General features: G+C 43.5%; 2 protein-coding genes across 3 annotated transcripts in view; one reads left to right on the forward strand and one right to left on the reverse strand.

Annotated features, from left to right (window-relative positions):
• The first annotated feature begins 1,180 nt into the window (after window positions 1-1,180).
• On the forward strand, window positions 1,181-9,339 carry LOC106611906 (T-cell leukemia homeobox protein 3). The gene is made up of 3 exons (XM_014212564.2): window positions 1,181-1,913; window positions 3,211-3,445; window positions 8,411-9,339. The coding sequence occupies exons 1-3, from the start codon at window positions 1,520-1,522 to the stop codon at window positions 8,592-8,594; spliced, it is 813 nt and encodes a 270-aa protein (XP_014068039.1). The 5' UTR covers window positions 1,181-1,519; the 3' UTR covers window positions 8,595-9,339.
• An 86-nt stretch (window positions 9,340-9,425) lies between these two features.
• The window catches only part of LOC106611908 (Kv channel-interacting protein 1), a 50,865-nt gene continuing 45,037 nt past the window's right edge, over window positions 9,426-15,253 (reverse strand). For both annotated transcript variants that reach the window (XM_045724006.1, XM_014212565.2), the window contains exons 2-7: window positions 14,708-14,832; window positions 14,503-14,572; window positions 13,170-13,240; window positions 12,911-13,018; window positions 12,620-12,787; window positions 9,426-10,573 (exon numbers count right to left, since the gene is read on the reverse strand). In XM_045724006.1, the coding sequence (XP_045579962.1) occupies window positions 10,526-10,573; window positions 12,620-12,787; window positions 12,911-13,018; window positions 13,170-13,240; window positions 14,503-14,572; window positions 14,708-14,832 (590 nt within the window). In that variant the 3' untranslated portion in view covers window positions 9,426-10,525. The remainder of the gene's footprint in view (window positions 10,574-12,619; window positions 12,788-12,910; window positions 13,019-13,169; window positions 13,241-14,502; window positions 14,573-14,707; window positions 14,833-15,253) is intronic.

Below are 15,253 nucleotides of genomic sequence, written 5' to 3' on the forward strand. Positions count from 1 at the left end.
ACTGGCAACCCAAAATATAGGTTTCAATTATAGCCTAATAGTTCACAAATGTTTTACCTGTGTTAAGAATCTTCGCTTTTGTCGATAAATAAAATGTACATGTTAAATATGATAAAGCCTATGGGCCTATATCCGGTCTAGAGAGACGAGGACAGGAACACATTTCAGCAAAGCTCTAGCCAGGGGTACATAAACAGTTAATTGTGTCCGTCTTTTCATTGATTCTGATGGGCAGGAGGTTCCAGCGACCATGCAGACCCTCCACTTCTTCTGTATAGCCCGTGGCCTCGTCAGACAATTCCCTTTTATTATCAATGAATGTGCCACAGTCGGGTTGTACCGTGCACCATTGTCATTTAGTTAAGGACTTAAAGCATTATGATTACCAGCCGCAAACACGGTTCGGATACAACCTATTCGTTTACTTCAAATGTATGTCTTACACAGAGTAATCAAAACGGAGAAGTAATACCTCGCTTCCTCTATACCTCAAATCAATGGCCCTAACCAAGGCCCACTTCAATCCACGACGAATAGACTCTTGTGTTAATACAGGTCCTCTCGTGTTCCTCGTAGAAAATCAATAAGACGACTGAACTGCCTGCATCCATCTTCACTGCTCCACAGGTCCGGTGAGAGACTCGCAGCCACAAACATGTGTATTGCGGGATGGACATGTCACAGAGAAGAGACAGAGACAAGAGCTAGAGATTATCAACGACTAAACTGTATCGAAATAGGAAAAGGCAATGGGAAGTAAGAAATATGGCATCGTTGCAACTTGTATCTGTTATTTCATGTCAATGAATATATTTCATTACAGCCTACTGTATTTTCATGGAGATCGGACAATGACAAGGCAACAAAATGGAGGTTAGAAAACAGGGACTCCGGGCACTTTTTCAAAACCTGTGGGGCGGCCTAGTGGTTAGATTGTTGTGCCAGTTACCGAAAGGTTGCTAGCTCGAACCCCCAAGCTGGCAAGGTAAATATCTGTTGTTCTGCCCCTGAACAAGGCAGTTAACCCACTGTTCCTAGGCCATCATTGTAAATAAGAATGTGTTCTTAACTGACTTGCCTAGTTAAATAAATAAAACACTAGGTCAAGTGAATTGTCCAAACAGGTCAAATGAAAGGTTTAGAAATGTATACTCTGATATTGAACTAAATTATATGAACTCTGTCGGAAAGCAGTCTAGGTTATGGTGTTAAATTAACCTCCCCCCAAGGGGTTGACAGCACCAACCAATAAAAACACAAGAATGGGGGGCAGCAAGACCAACATGTTTTGACGCATGGAACAGAGCGTCACAGACTTATCCAAACGCACATCAAACTTTCATGGCGTGCGCGAGGATGATCTGAAGGAGTGCTTTCCGAAGTTTCAGATGGTCGGATTCTGAACGGAGGATGACAATGGAGCCAACCGCAGTTTCTCTTTGGCACAAATCGGCTGTTTAACCTCGTTATTTAATTTCCATCCTGTCCAGCCATCCCACGGTCTGAGTAAACGGTGGGGATGGAGCGCGCACCCAGCGCCCCAAGCCCTCCTCACAAAGCGGTCCAGCACGAACCCATCAGCTTCGGCATCGACCAGATACTTAGTAGCGGTGCTGACTCAGAGAGCGGCCGGACCAGCAGTGGAGACGGTTACCTTTTGGGGAGCCCAACTGGAGGGAGCGCAGCGTCCTACACCGCGCTGTCCATCTCACTCTCGGGTATGGTACCACAGTTAGAGGATCCTGGTTTGTACGGAGTGAACCACAGCCTGGGCAGCAGAGGAGTGATCCGGGTGCCCGCTCACAGACCGTTGACGGTCGAGGGACCGCCGCATGTGGGGAGCGCTGTGCCCGGGTATGGAGGCCTGTGTTTCCCGTGGGTCGGTTATAGGTTTGCCAAGGACAGGTTATCAGGTAACTTTCCGATAGAACCCTTAGCCTATAGCCCATCAAATCATGTTTATTCTGTTTATATATATATATACATACCATTTCAGACACAGTGATTTAGTCTATCCACCTGAACATTTCCGAAATGTTCCCGGTTTCCCGTAATGGCAATTTTCAAAACATCTTATCTTACAATAAACGTGTAATAAGCTTTAAAAAAGTTAAAAGCCAAATAATAACGATAACGATACGGCAATAAAACAACAGTAATACAGATTATGTGATCAATAAAATAACAAAGCATTTTGATAACCATTAATTCAATCTTCAACCTTTTACGCATTAAAACGTAAGAAAATGTAGACTTCACCCACTTATGCAATTTTTCTGAAATTGTAGCCTATTTCCTTTTTTCTCTAGATATTTAGCATATTTTAATGTTACAAGGCGTGTGCATGATAAAGTGAATTAATACTTATAGCAACGAAAACCAGATGTAAATATTTAATAGGACTATACAAATAAAATGTGGTAAAAAAAATGAGTCCGAACATAATTGCTACAATAATCAAATTGCATTGTGAAATCACCCAGAATAGCCTTAAACTGTATTGCTTTATGCCTCCATTTGTATTCACTTCCAGTTTAGGATCTTCTAGCGCCAATGACGTGATAAATTATTATTTTTAGATGTATCTCATGCACGTTGTTGTTATTGGCCTAAATATATATATTTTAAATATAAGGATTTTGTTTCACACCCAACAGTTTATACAATCTGATAAAGACATATGAAAACATTCTCGCGAAGAGTGGTAAGCCATAGTGTGAATGTTAGGCAATAATGCTATTGATCTCAAATGTAGGCCTATTCAATTTGTAATAGCCTAATTCGGCACCCAGAGTCGAACCCAACATGATCGACTCCCTGTATTTACTATTTAATGTCGTTGTTTGCTCACGCAAGAGGAAGCCCAACTTTAATATCCAGACAGAAATTATGGCTTTATCCCCAGAGAATAAACGAGTAAAATAAGGTTAAAAATGAATATTCACAAATTGCAGATGGATGAGTCGACGTAGGCCCAAACAGAAACGCCCGGTTTTATGCAGACGCCAAATCAACCAATACAATTCTCTTCTAACTAGGCTAATAATGAATATAAACTTTATTTTCTGCTGAGGATTAGCCTATACGCCAGAATGTATGAACTGTACAACAACACAGTTGGAGTCTTTCCTACCACAGAGGACAAAACACACATCACTCATCCACGGTGTAAACTCATCCTCCAGTCTGTTGTTCTGCTCCCTCCTTCAGCTCTCGTGCCATTCACGGTGACCCGGCGGATAGGTCATCCATACCAGAACCGCACACCGCCCAAACGGAAAAAGCCACGGACATCCTTCTCCCGGGTGCAGATTTGTGAGTTGGAGAAGCGCTTCCACCGGCAGAAGTACCTCGCGAGCGCGGAGCGGGCCACCCTCGCCAAGAGCCTGAAGATGACAGACGCGCAGGTCAAGACCTGGTTCCAGAACCGCAGGACCAAGTGGAGGTCAGTTTATCAATTTTACAGTTTACATGTTTAGTTATACCTTAAAGTAAATGTCAATTGAACATCTCAATGGATGATGTCATCCTCGTGAGGAGAATGAACTGGCCAATTAGCAGTCTACTCGCATGAATATTTTTAACGATGGTATATGCCCACACCGTTCTGTTGTTGGGGTACGCCCACACCATTCTGTTGTTGGAGTAAGCCGACATCATTTCAACACAGAAAAGCTGCTGCTTTTAAAAGCTGCTACACATAGGATTTTTGTTGTTGTTGGATTTTTGGATTGTAATTTCAGGAAATGTCCATATTAAATCTGGAGCAATAGTGAAATTAAAGTGTTTCATAGTCACTATCATTCCACTATTAACAGCAGATCTATCATGAGCATTTTCTGAAATTATACTAAACAAAAATATAAACACAACAGGTAAAGGGTTGGTCCTATTTCATGAACTGAAATAAAAGGTACCAGAAATCTTCCTCATGCACAAAAAGGTTATTTCTTTCAAAAGTTGTGTGCAAATTTGTTTACATCCCTGTTAGTGAGCATTTCTCCTTTGCCAAGATAATCCATCCACCTGACAGGTGTGGCATATCAAGAAGCTGATTAAACAGCATGTTCATTATACAGGTGCACCTTGTGCTGGGGACAATAAAAGGCCACTCTAAAATGTGTAGTATTATCACACAAGTTTTGAGGGAGCGTGTAATTGACATGCTGACTGCAGGAATGTCCACCAGAGCTGTTGCCAGGTAATTTAATCTACATTTCTCTACCATAAGCCACCTCCAAAGTCATTTTAGAGAATTTGTCAGTACGTCCAACTGGCCTCACAACCACAGACCACATGTAAGCACACCAGCCCAGGACCTCTACATCCGGCTTCCTCACCTGCAGGATCGTCTGAGACCTGCCACTCGGACAGCTGATGAAACTGTGGGTTTACACAATCTAAGAATTTCTGCACAAACTGTCATAAACCATCTCAGGGAAGCTCATCTGCATGCTCGTTGTTCTCACCAGGGTCTTGACCTGACTGCAGTTTGGCATCATAACCGACTTAAGTGGGCAAATACTCACCTTTGATGGCCACTGGCACGCTGGAGAAGTGTGATCTTCATGGATGAATCCTGGTTTCAACTACACCAGGCATATGTCAGACAGCATGTATGGCGTCGTGTGGGTGAGCGGTTTGTTATTCACAACATTGACGTCAGAGTGCCCCATGGTGGTGGTGGGGTTATGGTATGGGCAGGCATAAGCAACGGAAAACAAACACAATTGCATTTTATTGATGGCAATTTTAATGCAGAGAAACCGTGATGAGATCCTGAGGCCTATTGTCGTGCCATTCATCCGCCGCCATCACCTCATGTTTCAGCATGATAATGCACAGCCCCATGTCGCAAGGATCTGTACACAATTCCTGGAAGCTGAAAATGACCCAGTTCTTCCATGACCTGCATATTTACCAGACATGTCACCCATGGAGCATGTTTGGGATGCTCTGGATTGACGTGCACGACAGTGTGTTCCAGTTCTCGCCAATATCCAGCAACTTTGCACAGCCATTGAAGAGGAGTGGGACAACATTTCACAGGCCACAATCAACAGCCTGATCAACTCTATGCAAAGGAGATGTTTCACGCTGCATGAGCCAAATGGTGGTCACACTAGATACTGACTGGTTTTCTGATCCACTCCCCTACTTTTTTAAAGGTATCTGTGACCAACAGATGCATATCTGTATTCCCAGTCATGTAAAATAAATAGATTAGGGCCTAATTAATTTATTTCAACTGACTGATTTCCTTATATGAACTGTAACAGTAAAATCTTAGAAATTATTGTGTTTATATTCTTGTTCAGTATACAATGCAAAAATGAAAAAGAAAATCCTATCTGTAGCACCTTTAAACTGTGATGTAAAGTACTTACACTACCGTTTCAAAGTTTGGGCTCACTTAGAAATGTCCTTGTTTTTTAAAGAAAATCTATTTTTTTGTCCATTAAAATAACATCAAATTGATCAGAAATACAGTGTAGACATTGCTAATGTTGTAAATGACTATTTTAGCTGGAAATGGCTGATTTTTAATGGAATTTAAGCATAGGCGTACAGAGGCCCATTATCAGCAACCATCACTCCTGTGTTCCAATGGCATGTTGTGTTAGCTAATCCAAGTTTATCACTTTAAAAGGCTAATTGATCATTAGAAAACCCTTTTGCAATTATGTTAGCAGTTTTATTGCTTCTTTAATCAGAACAACAGTTTTCAGCTGGGCTAACATAATTGCAAAAGGGTTTTTTAATTATCAATTAGCCTTTTAAAGTGATAAACTTGGATTAGCTAACACAACGTGCCATTGGAACACAGGAGTCATGGTTGCTGATAATGGACCTCTGTACGCCTATATAGATATTCCATTAAAAATCAGCCGTTTCCAGCTACAATAGTTATTTACAACATTAGCTATGTCTACGCTGTATTTCTGATCAATTTTGTTATTTTAATGGAACAAAAATGTGCTTTTCTTTCAAAAACAAGGACATTTCTGTCACGTCCTGACCAGTATAAGGGTTATTTGTTATTGTAGTTTGGTCAGGACGTGGCAGAGGGTATTTTGTTTATGTGGTTTATTTAGTAGGGTGTTGGTTTAGTTAGTTCCGGGTTTTTGGGGTTATGTTCTATGTTTGTATTTCTATGTGGTCTCTAGTCTTTTGTATTTCTATGTCTAGTTTATTGGGGTTGGACTCTCAATTGGAGGCTGGTGTTTTCTAGTTGCCTCTGATTGAGAGTCCTATATATGGGTATGTGTTTGGTTAAGTGTTTGTGGGAGATTGTTTCTTGTTTTGCCTGTGTGAGCATGACAAGACTGTTTTGTTGTTCGTGCGTTCTTCGTTTTGGTGTTCTCTTTATTTAAAATAAATATCAAGATGAGCATCCACATTCCTGCTGCGTTTTGGTCCTCTATTCCCGACGACAGCCGTTACAATTTCTAAGTGACCCCAAACTTTTGAACGGTAGTGTAGTTAAAAATACTTCAAAGTACTAATTAAGTAATTTTTGGGGGGGATCTGTACATTACAGAGATGATGTAGTCATTCAAAAAATCATGTTAAATACTATTTCATGCAACTTATTATGTGACTTGTTAAGCAAATGTTTGCTCCTGAACTTATTTAGGCTTGCCATAACAAAGGGGTTGAATATTTATTGACTCAAGACATATCAGCTTTTCATTTTTTATACAATTGTAAACATTTAAAAAATGTAATTTCACTTTGAAATTATGGGGTATTGTGTGTAGGCCAGTGACAAAAAAATCTCAATTTAATCAATTTTAATTTCAGGCTGTAAAAAAACGAAATGTGGAAAAAGTCAAGGGTGTGAATACTTTCTGTAGGCACTGTATAATTGCTGATGATTTGAAACTATAGGTCTTGAGTCAATAAGTATTCAACCCCTTTTTTATGGCAAGCCTAAATAAGTTGAGCAAAATGTTTTATCCAGACTCATTGCAGGTAAGAAAACAAACGTCCGTGGGCATGGCATAGAATTTGGCCGAATTAAGGAGCCTGGGTAGCCAGGCAAGCTGTCAGCATGGCCACTGCTCTTTAAATACGTCACTCATTGCTTCAAGTCACACCCTGCCACACCCACCAAATGGAGCAAATGTACCTCAAAGTCTGCTCAAGAATGCTGAAGAAAGTTTTGGTGAAAGATGTCGTTCAGTTCAAACCATTATGCAACATAGCGATCGTTCAATCGAACTGAACAGCTGGTAGATCCCTAATTCTTCTGCCCAAAAAATTATTGGACTATCCTGTAGGCCTAACAGAATAAGTCAGGAGAAAACAGGATGGTAAGATCAGCCCAAGTGTCACACCTGCTCCCGCTTCCCCTCTCTGGCGCTCGAGGGCGCCAGGCTGCCCTTCATTACGCACACCTGTCACCGTCATTACGCACATCTGCGCTCATTGGACTCACCTGGACTCCTTCATTTTGTTGATTTCCCCTCTATATCTGTCTGTTCCTCAGTTGGTTCCCCCTGTCAGCATTATTGTCATCACGTTGTTTCGTTCCCCCGTCCAGGTGCTGTTCTTGTTTTGTTTGATGTCTGTTTTCCATTAAATGTTCACTTCCTGTACTTGCTTCTCGTCTCCGGCGTCAGTCCTTACAGAATGCTGACACCAGTATTTGAAGCATCAGGGAGTTCTTGTTTTTTGTTTTTGGTGGTGAAGTCGGATCCAGATGCCATCGCTGATGGAACCAGGGGTGCCTCAGCTGGCTCATCGGGCTTCCACGCCTTAGTTGGCACGAGAGTTTTCATTGCCTCGGTTGGCTCGGCAGGCTCCCATTCCATGTCATGCCTCAGCCGGCCCATCAGGCGCCCATGCCTGAGCCGGCTCGTCAGGCTCCCATGTCTCAGCTGGATCGTTAGGCTCCCACGCCTACACCTCTGTCCGCTAGTACAGCGACAATGCCTCGGCCTGGCCCGTCAGGTTCATCCAGGTGGGATGCCAGGTGGGGCCCCTGGGGGGGGGGGGCACTGTCACGCCTTCTCCCCCTTCCCCTCTCTGAGCTTGAGGGTGCCAGGCTGCCCTTCATTACGCACACCTGTCACCATCATTACGCGCATCTGCTCTAATTGGACTCACCTGGACTCCTTCACGTTTGTTGATTGCCCCTCTATATCTGTCTGTTCCTCAGTTGGTTCCCCATGTCAGAATTATTGTCGTCATGTCGTTTTGTTCCCCTCCGTCCAGACGCTGTTCTTGTTTTGTTTGATGGCCGTTTTCCATGAAATGTTCACTCCCTGTACTTGCTTCTTGTTTCCAGCGTCAGTCCTCACACCATAAGTTTGACCATTGTTGAATTTCAACATATTAGAAGTATTCTATGTTCATAATTAGATTGTAAGCAAGTAGGCCTAATCTCTCTCTTTCTCTGTTTTAGGAGACAGACAGCAGAGGAGCGGGAGGCTGAGCGTCAACAGGCCAATCGGCTAATCCTACAGCTGCAGGCCGACGCCCTCCACAAGTCCCTCAATGAATCAGCAGGCTTTGACCCGCTGTGCTCACATAACTCCTCCTTGTATGCCCTGCAGAACCTCCAGCCCTGGGCCGAGAAGAGGGAGTAGGAGGAACCTGCAGCCCTGGGCCGAGGAGAGGGAGTAAGTCTCCCATAACCACTGATCCAGGGTCACGTATTTGGCCATCCTTCCCAATTGTTAAGACGAGGAATTGAATGATTTGACCCTAGCTCAGTTGGTAGTGGCAAAGTGGAGATTATGGACAGTGTGTGATGCCCCATTGAGACTGTGTGGACACAAGGTGCCTGATAGCCCTAATACTACACCCAACCCCTCATCCTTAGATTGAGCCCTATCTTGGTCTATCTACACTAGCCAAGCACCCTTACAGGTGTTTTGACCCCTATCTGGCCTTATGTTACATCCCACACTGTGGCCATGTTCGAGAGCGTCAAATCCATGGTGCATTGTGGGTAAATGGTTACCGACTGACTGATCTACAGATAAGAATGTGTAGTTATTTATGATGCAAGGTGATTTATAGATCAGTCAGCACTGTCGGCAGCAACGTGGAACAAGCTCTATGACTCTATGACTAAAGACAGATTGTAGACTCAAGTGACAGGGAACTGAGGGAAGGACAGGAGGAGCCATGTGTGAGAGGTAGAGGGGTATAGAAGAGAGGGAGGAAGTAGAGAGGTGGAAGAGTGATGCATGTAATGTCGGTAAAGTATGAAACTAAAACATCCTCAAATGTTCCATTTGTGACTCATTTCCTATGAGGATGTGGGTGTAAATGTATCGTCATTTGTACTTGGGATGTAGATATGTAAATACCGATATACACTCTTCACTTGAGAACTCTTCATTTGTTGCCTGTGGTGTACACACATGGATGGAAAGCTTTGTTTTACTCAAAGAAGACATATCAAACGTCACTATTTTTTCAGAAATGTTTGTTAAATATCATTTTGTACCACATTTCAATACACTGATGTTTTCTGTGAGATAACTGTGAGGAAAGGGATTTTGTATTTTCTTGTCAGTAAGTCTTCACATTGATTAGGCTATTGTCATCTCTCATGGCTTTATTCCTGTATTTTCAGTGACAAGGTCTCTCTCTCTCTCTCTCTCTGGTCACAGTGAGTGGTTGGGTATTGTCTTGAGAGTTGTTACTGTACAGTCGTAATATCCCACATAAGAACACACTTCAAAATGGGACTTGCAATAACTTCCTACCACTGTATATGTCTATCATAGGCCACATAACATCCAATCCAGGCTCTGTGGGCGGGATGTCGTCTGGCCATGACTTAGATTGACAGATAAAGAGACCAACCACGAAACAGATGAAAATAGCTCATTGCAGACAGAAAGATAGAAGCCAAAAACACTATGACACAAGTCACCACAACACCAAAAACATTGAATAACACTAACACACATTCGGTAGGACTTCTGCATTTAGCAGGGTTACGACTGACTTGGTTCAAATGTATTTTTCTTAAAGGTCAATTACCGATCAGATGAATTCTACAGATGAAAATGTACTGATTGTGTATTTGTTATTTGTAGTCGATTGAGGATTCAATCCAAGGTATGTGTGTATGCCTTAATCTGTGTGTGTTTATGTCAGTAGGTACACTAACAGGTGTGATATACACTCTCAGAGAGATCAGTAACCATAACAACAGAACAAGACAGAGAGGACTAGGGTGAAAGGTTACAGGGTCACAAGAAGTTCAAAAACAGGTACAGGGGTCAGAGGTCAAGGGCAAGGGTCATAACCCAGCCCGTTGATGGTCACTGCCATGGTAACATGATGGTGAGACACTGTGCCACACGACTGGTGTGTATAGCTGTTGTTGGGCAGCCGGTGTCGAGTACCTCTCGTAACCATGGTGACAACAACGTTTTTTTTGTGCCTCTTTTTTCCATTAAATGGCAGGCTGCTTTTCCTTCTCACAGTTCAAGCATCTCTTCCAATCCCTCCCGGTCTTTCTTTCTCTGTGTCTTTTCTCTCCTTTTCTCTGTGTGGTCTATATGACATTTTTGAAGAGCTGCAGGGACCTCATGATGTTTTCGTCCTAAGAAAATAAAGTATGGAAAAAAGGAGAGCTGATTTAATATCAGGTGGAAAAAAATGATTAAAAAAAAAAGATACCTCTGAACTTGCAGTTCTCATAACCACCACGAGGGGGCAACAAAGACAGAGGAGAAGATAGCAAGGGACAGCAATGTGAACAGCAGAGACAGTACAGAAATCAAGACGCCTCATATGCTTGTTTTTTTCTGGTTGGGGCAGGGTTGGCGGGGCAAGAGGGAGGAATGGAGTTTAGTCAAACAAAACCAGCTGCTATCACATTGATGCCTATGCTAAGCTAAGGACCCTGGGACTAAACACTTCCTTCTGCAACTGGATCCTGGACTTCCTGACAGGCTGCCCCCAGGTGGTAAGGGTAGGTAACAACACATCCGCCACGCTGATCCTCAACACAGGGGCCCCTCAGGGGTGCGTGCTCAGTCCCCTCCTGTACTCCCTGTTCCCTCATGACTGCACGGCCAGGCATGACTCCAACACCATCCTTAAGTTTGTCGATGACACAACAGTGGTCGCCCTGATCACCAACAACCATGAGACAGCCTATAGGGAGGAGGTCAGAGACCTGGCCGTGTGGTGCCAGGACAACTCCCTCAACGTGATCAAGACAAAGGAGATGATTGTGGACTACAGGAAAAGGAGGACCGAGCACGCCTCTATTCTCATCGATGGGGCTGTAGTGGAGCAGCTTGAGAGCTTCAAGTTCCTTGGTGTCCACATCACCAACAAACTATCATGGTCCAAGCATACCAAGACAGTCGTGAAGAGGGCACAACAAAACCTATTCCCCCTCAGGAGACTGAAAAGATTTAGCATGGGTCCTCAGATCCGCAAAAGGTTCTACAGCTGCACCATCGAGAGCATCCTGACTGGTTGCATCACTGCCTGGTATGGCAACTGCTCGGCCTCTGACCGCAAGGCACTACAGAGGGTAGTGCTTACGGCCCAGTACATCACTGGGGCCAAGCTTCCTGCCATCCAGGACCTCTATACCAGGCGGTGTCAGAGGAAGGCCCTAAAAATTGTCAGACTCCAGCCACTCTAGTCATAGACTGTTTTCTCTGCTACCGCACGGCAAGCGGTACCAGAGTGCCAAGTCTAGGTCCAAGAGGCTTCTAAACAGCTTCTACACCCAAGCCATAAGACTCCTGAACATCTAATCAAATGGCTACCCAGACTATTTGCGTTGCTACTCTCTGTTTATTATCTATGCATAGTCACTTTAACTCTACCTACATGTACATATTACCTCAATTACCTTGACTAACCGGTGCCCCCGCACATTGACTCTGTAACGGTACCCCCTGTATGTAGCTTCGCTATTGTTATGTTACTGCTGCTGTTTAATTATTTGTTGCTTAGATTTTTTTAATGTTATTTTTGGAGAGGTATTTTTTCTTAAAACTGCACTGTTGGGCTTGAAAGTAAGCATTTCACTGTAAGGTCAACATCTGTTGTGGTGACAAATACAGTTTGATTTCATTTGATTTGATGGGAGAGCCATAGGATTTGACCGAATATTGTGGATTTCTCCCCCACACAGTGACTGGAGTAAATTTCAGGTGACTTTATGACAAGCCGAATGTGTTTTGAGCATTCTGAGCCCGAACGGTTTCCATTACATTTTCCAGGCTGTGACATCTTCATTCTAAATCTTTGGTGGACCGAATGAAGAAGTTAAAAAGGTGAAGACCTACAGAAGGGGCAAATAGAAAATAATATTATACCTCATAAAATAACCCTAAGTCACTGTTGTGTACTTCTAAACTACACAACAGTGTTTGGAACTGTAACGATAATTGATTATCTGCCTAGCAGCTACCTTGTTCTAATCTGATTGGTCAGATGTTTGTTGTTGACATAGAGATGGTAGATGGTTAGAAGCAAACCGTAAGTGGTTGAGTTGACGCATGGCTGTGGAGTTGGTCAGTTGATCATTGAATTTGATCCATCCAAAACCCTCAAACTACAATATAAGACAAGAATAAGTGGGTGGAACAGTGATGATCGTATAAATGTAGAGAAAGTTGACCTCCTGGCAGGACAGAATGAACTCATCCAGAGTGACTACTCCATCTCTGTTCTTGTCCATCTTCTGGAAGAAGGCATCCACATGTTGTTTGGGAGTGTCTGTCTTCAGGGCAGGGTAGGTGTACTTCCCCATCATGTCATATATCGCTCTGACGATGTCTGTCATCTCCTGTAAAACACACACACAAAATACACAAAACCACAGCATATGAAGCAAAATATATGCAATAATATTTGCCTGTCGTTGCTAAATGGTGAAATAACCACACGCAATATTTAAGTACACACACACCTCCTTGTTGATGTAGCCATCTCTGTTGATGTCATACAGGTTGAACGTCCACGTCAGTTTCTCCCTCACTGAACCCCTCAGCAGGGTGGACAACGCCATGATAAAATCCTGGGGGAGGGAGAGAGTGACAAAATGAGATGCCTTACTGGAGAGAACAAGTTGAAGAATGATCCAGAATACAAAAAGGTTAGTCATCTGATGATTGTGAGAAAGAGAAAGAGAGAGGGGGGGAGTAGAGAGACAGTAGAGGAATGTTAACCTCAAACTTGATGGATCCACTGTGTGCTGAGTCAAAGGCGTTGAACAGGTAGTGTGCGTAGGTACTGGCATCTGCAGAGCATTGGAGAGAAGAGATACACTATGTATACAAAAGTATGTGGACACCCCTTCAAATTAGTGGATTCGGCTATTTCAGCCACACCCATTGCTGACAGGTGTATAAAATTGAGCACACTGCCATGCAATCTCCATAGACAAACACTGGCAGTAGAATGGCCCGTATTGAAGAGCGCAATGACTTTCAACGTGGCACCGTCATATGATGCCACCATTCCAACAAGTTAGTTCGTCAAAGCTGCCCCGGTCAACTGTAAGTGCTGTTATTGTGAAGTGTAAACGTCTAGGAGCAACAACGGCTTAGTCGTGAAGTGCTAGGCCACACAAGTTCACAGAACGGGATCGCCGTGCTGAAGCGCGTAGCGCGTAAAAATCGTCTGTCCTCAGTTGCCACACTCACTATTGAGTTCCAAACTGCCTCTGGAAGCAACATCAGCACAATAACTGTTAGTCGGGAGCTTCATGAAATCGGATTCCATTGCCAAGCAGCCGCACACAAGCCTAAGATCACCATGCGCAATGCCAAGCGTCGGTTGGAGTGCTTTAAAGCTCGCCGCCATTGGACTCCAGAGCAGTGGAAACGTATTCTCTTGAGTGATGAATCACGCTTCACCAACTGGCAGTCCGACAGATGAATCTGGGTTTGACGGATGCCAGGAGAACCCTACCTGCCCCAATGCATAGTGCCAACTGTAAAGTTTGGTGGAGGAGGAATAATGGTCTGGGCCTGTTTTTCATGGTTTGGGCTAGGCCCCTTAATTCCAGTTAAGGGAAATCTTAACTCTAGAGAATACAATAACAATGCCCCCGCGGACAAAGCGAGGTTCATTCAGAAATGATTTGTCAACATCGGTGTGGAAGAACTTGACTGGCCTGCACAGAGCTCTGACCTCAACCCCATCTAACATCTTTGGGATGAATTGGAACGCCGACTGCGAGCCAGACCTAATCACCCAACATCAGTGCCCAACCTCACTAATGCTATTGTGGCTGATTAGAAGCAAGTCCCCGCAGCAATATTCCAACATCTAGTGGAAAGCCTTCCCAGAAGAGTGGGGGTTGTTATAGTAGCAAAGGGGTGACCAACTCCATTTTAATGCCTGTGGTTTTGGAGTGAGATGTTGGACTAGCAGGTGTCCACATAATTTTGGTCACGTAATGTACGTATTACTCTTTATGTGATCATAACACAAATCCACTGCACAACTCAACACCTTTAAAGGTTATGTACACACAGACACAAACTCATTCCCTACCTCCATGGGGAAAGAACTGTGCGTATATTTGTTTGAAGGTGTCCTCATTCACCACCCCACTAGGGCACTCCTACGATGGAGAGAGAGGCAGAGAAAGACAGAGAAAATAGAGAGAAAAGAGAGAGATCAGCCATAGAGAGAGTGACGGACACTAAGTGATGAAGTAATGGAGAAATGGAGTCACACGCATAGATTGACTACATACGTTTTTGAAGCCTCGGTAGAGCACTTGCAGCTCTTGCTTGCTGAAGTTGGTCTGAGCCTCTAGTTTATCCAGCCCTTCTGGCCGATGACACACAATGCTCAACTCAAAATCATCATCTATTTTATCTAGAGAGAGAGAAAGAGCATCAATATCATCAGAAGGAATTTACACAAAATGTTGCATTTTCATCAGCTATAGATAGGAGTAACACTGTAGGTAGGGAAAGAGAGAGAAGGGAGGACACAATAGCACAGAGATGAGATGGATCTCAGAGAGAGAGTGAGAGAGAGGTCAGTGTAGAAGTCCCTGTGTTCCTCCACCTCAGTCACCTGACCAAGTCACTGTTCAATGATACTGTATACTCTTAGAAAAAAAGGTGCTACCTAGAATCTAAAAGTGTACTTCAACTGTCCCAATAGGAAAACCATTTGAAGAACCCTTTTTGGTTCCAGGTAGAACCCTTTTGGGTTACCTGGAACCAAAAAGGGTTCTCCTATGGGGACAGCCGTAGAACCCTTTTGGAACCCTTTTTTCTAAGAATTTACA

This window comes from Salmo salar, chromosome ssa09 (genome assembly GCF_905237065.1).
Source record: "Salmo salar chromosome ssa09, Ssal_v3.1, whole genome shotgun sequence".
Taxonomy (NCBI): domain Eukaryota; kingdom Metazoa; phylum Chordata; class Actinopteri; order Salmoniformes; family Salmonidae; genus Salmo; species Salmo salar.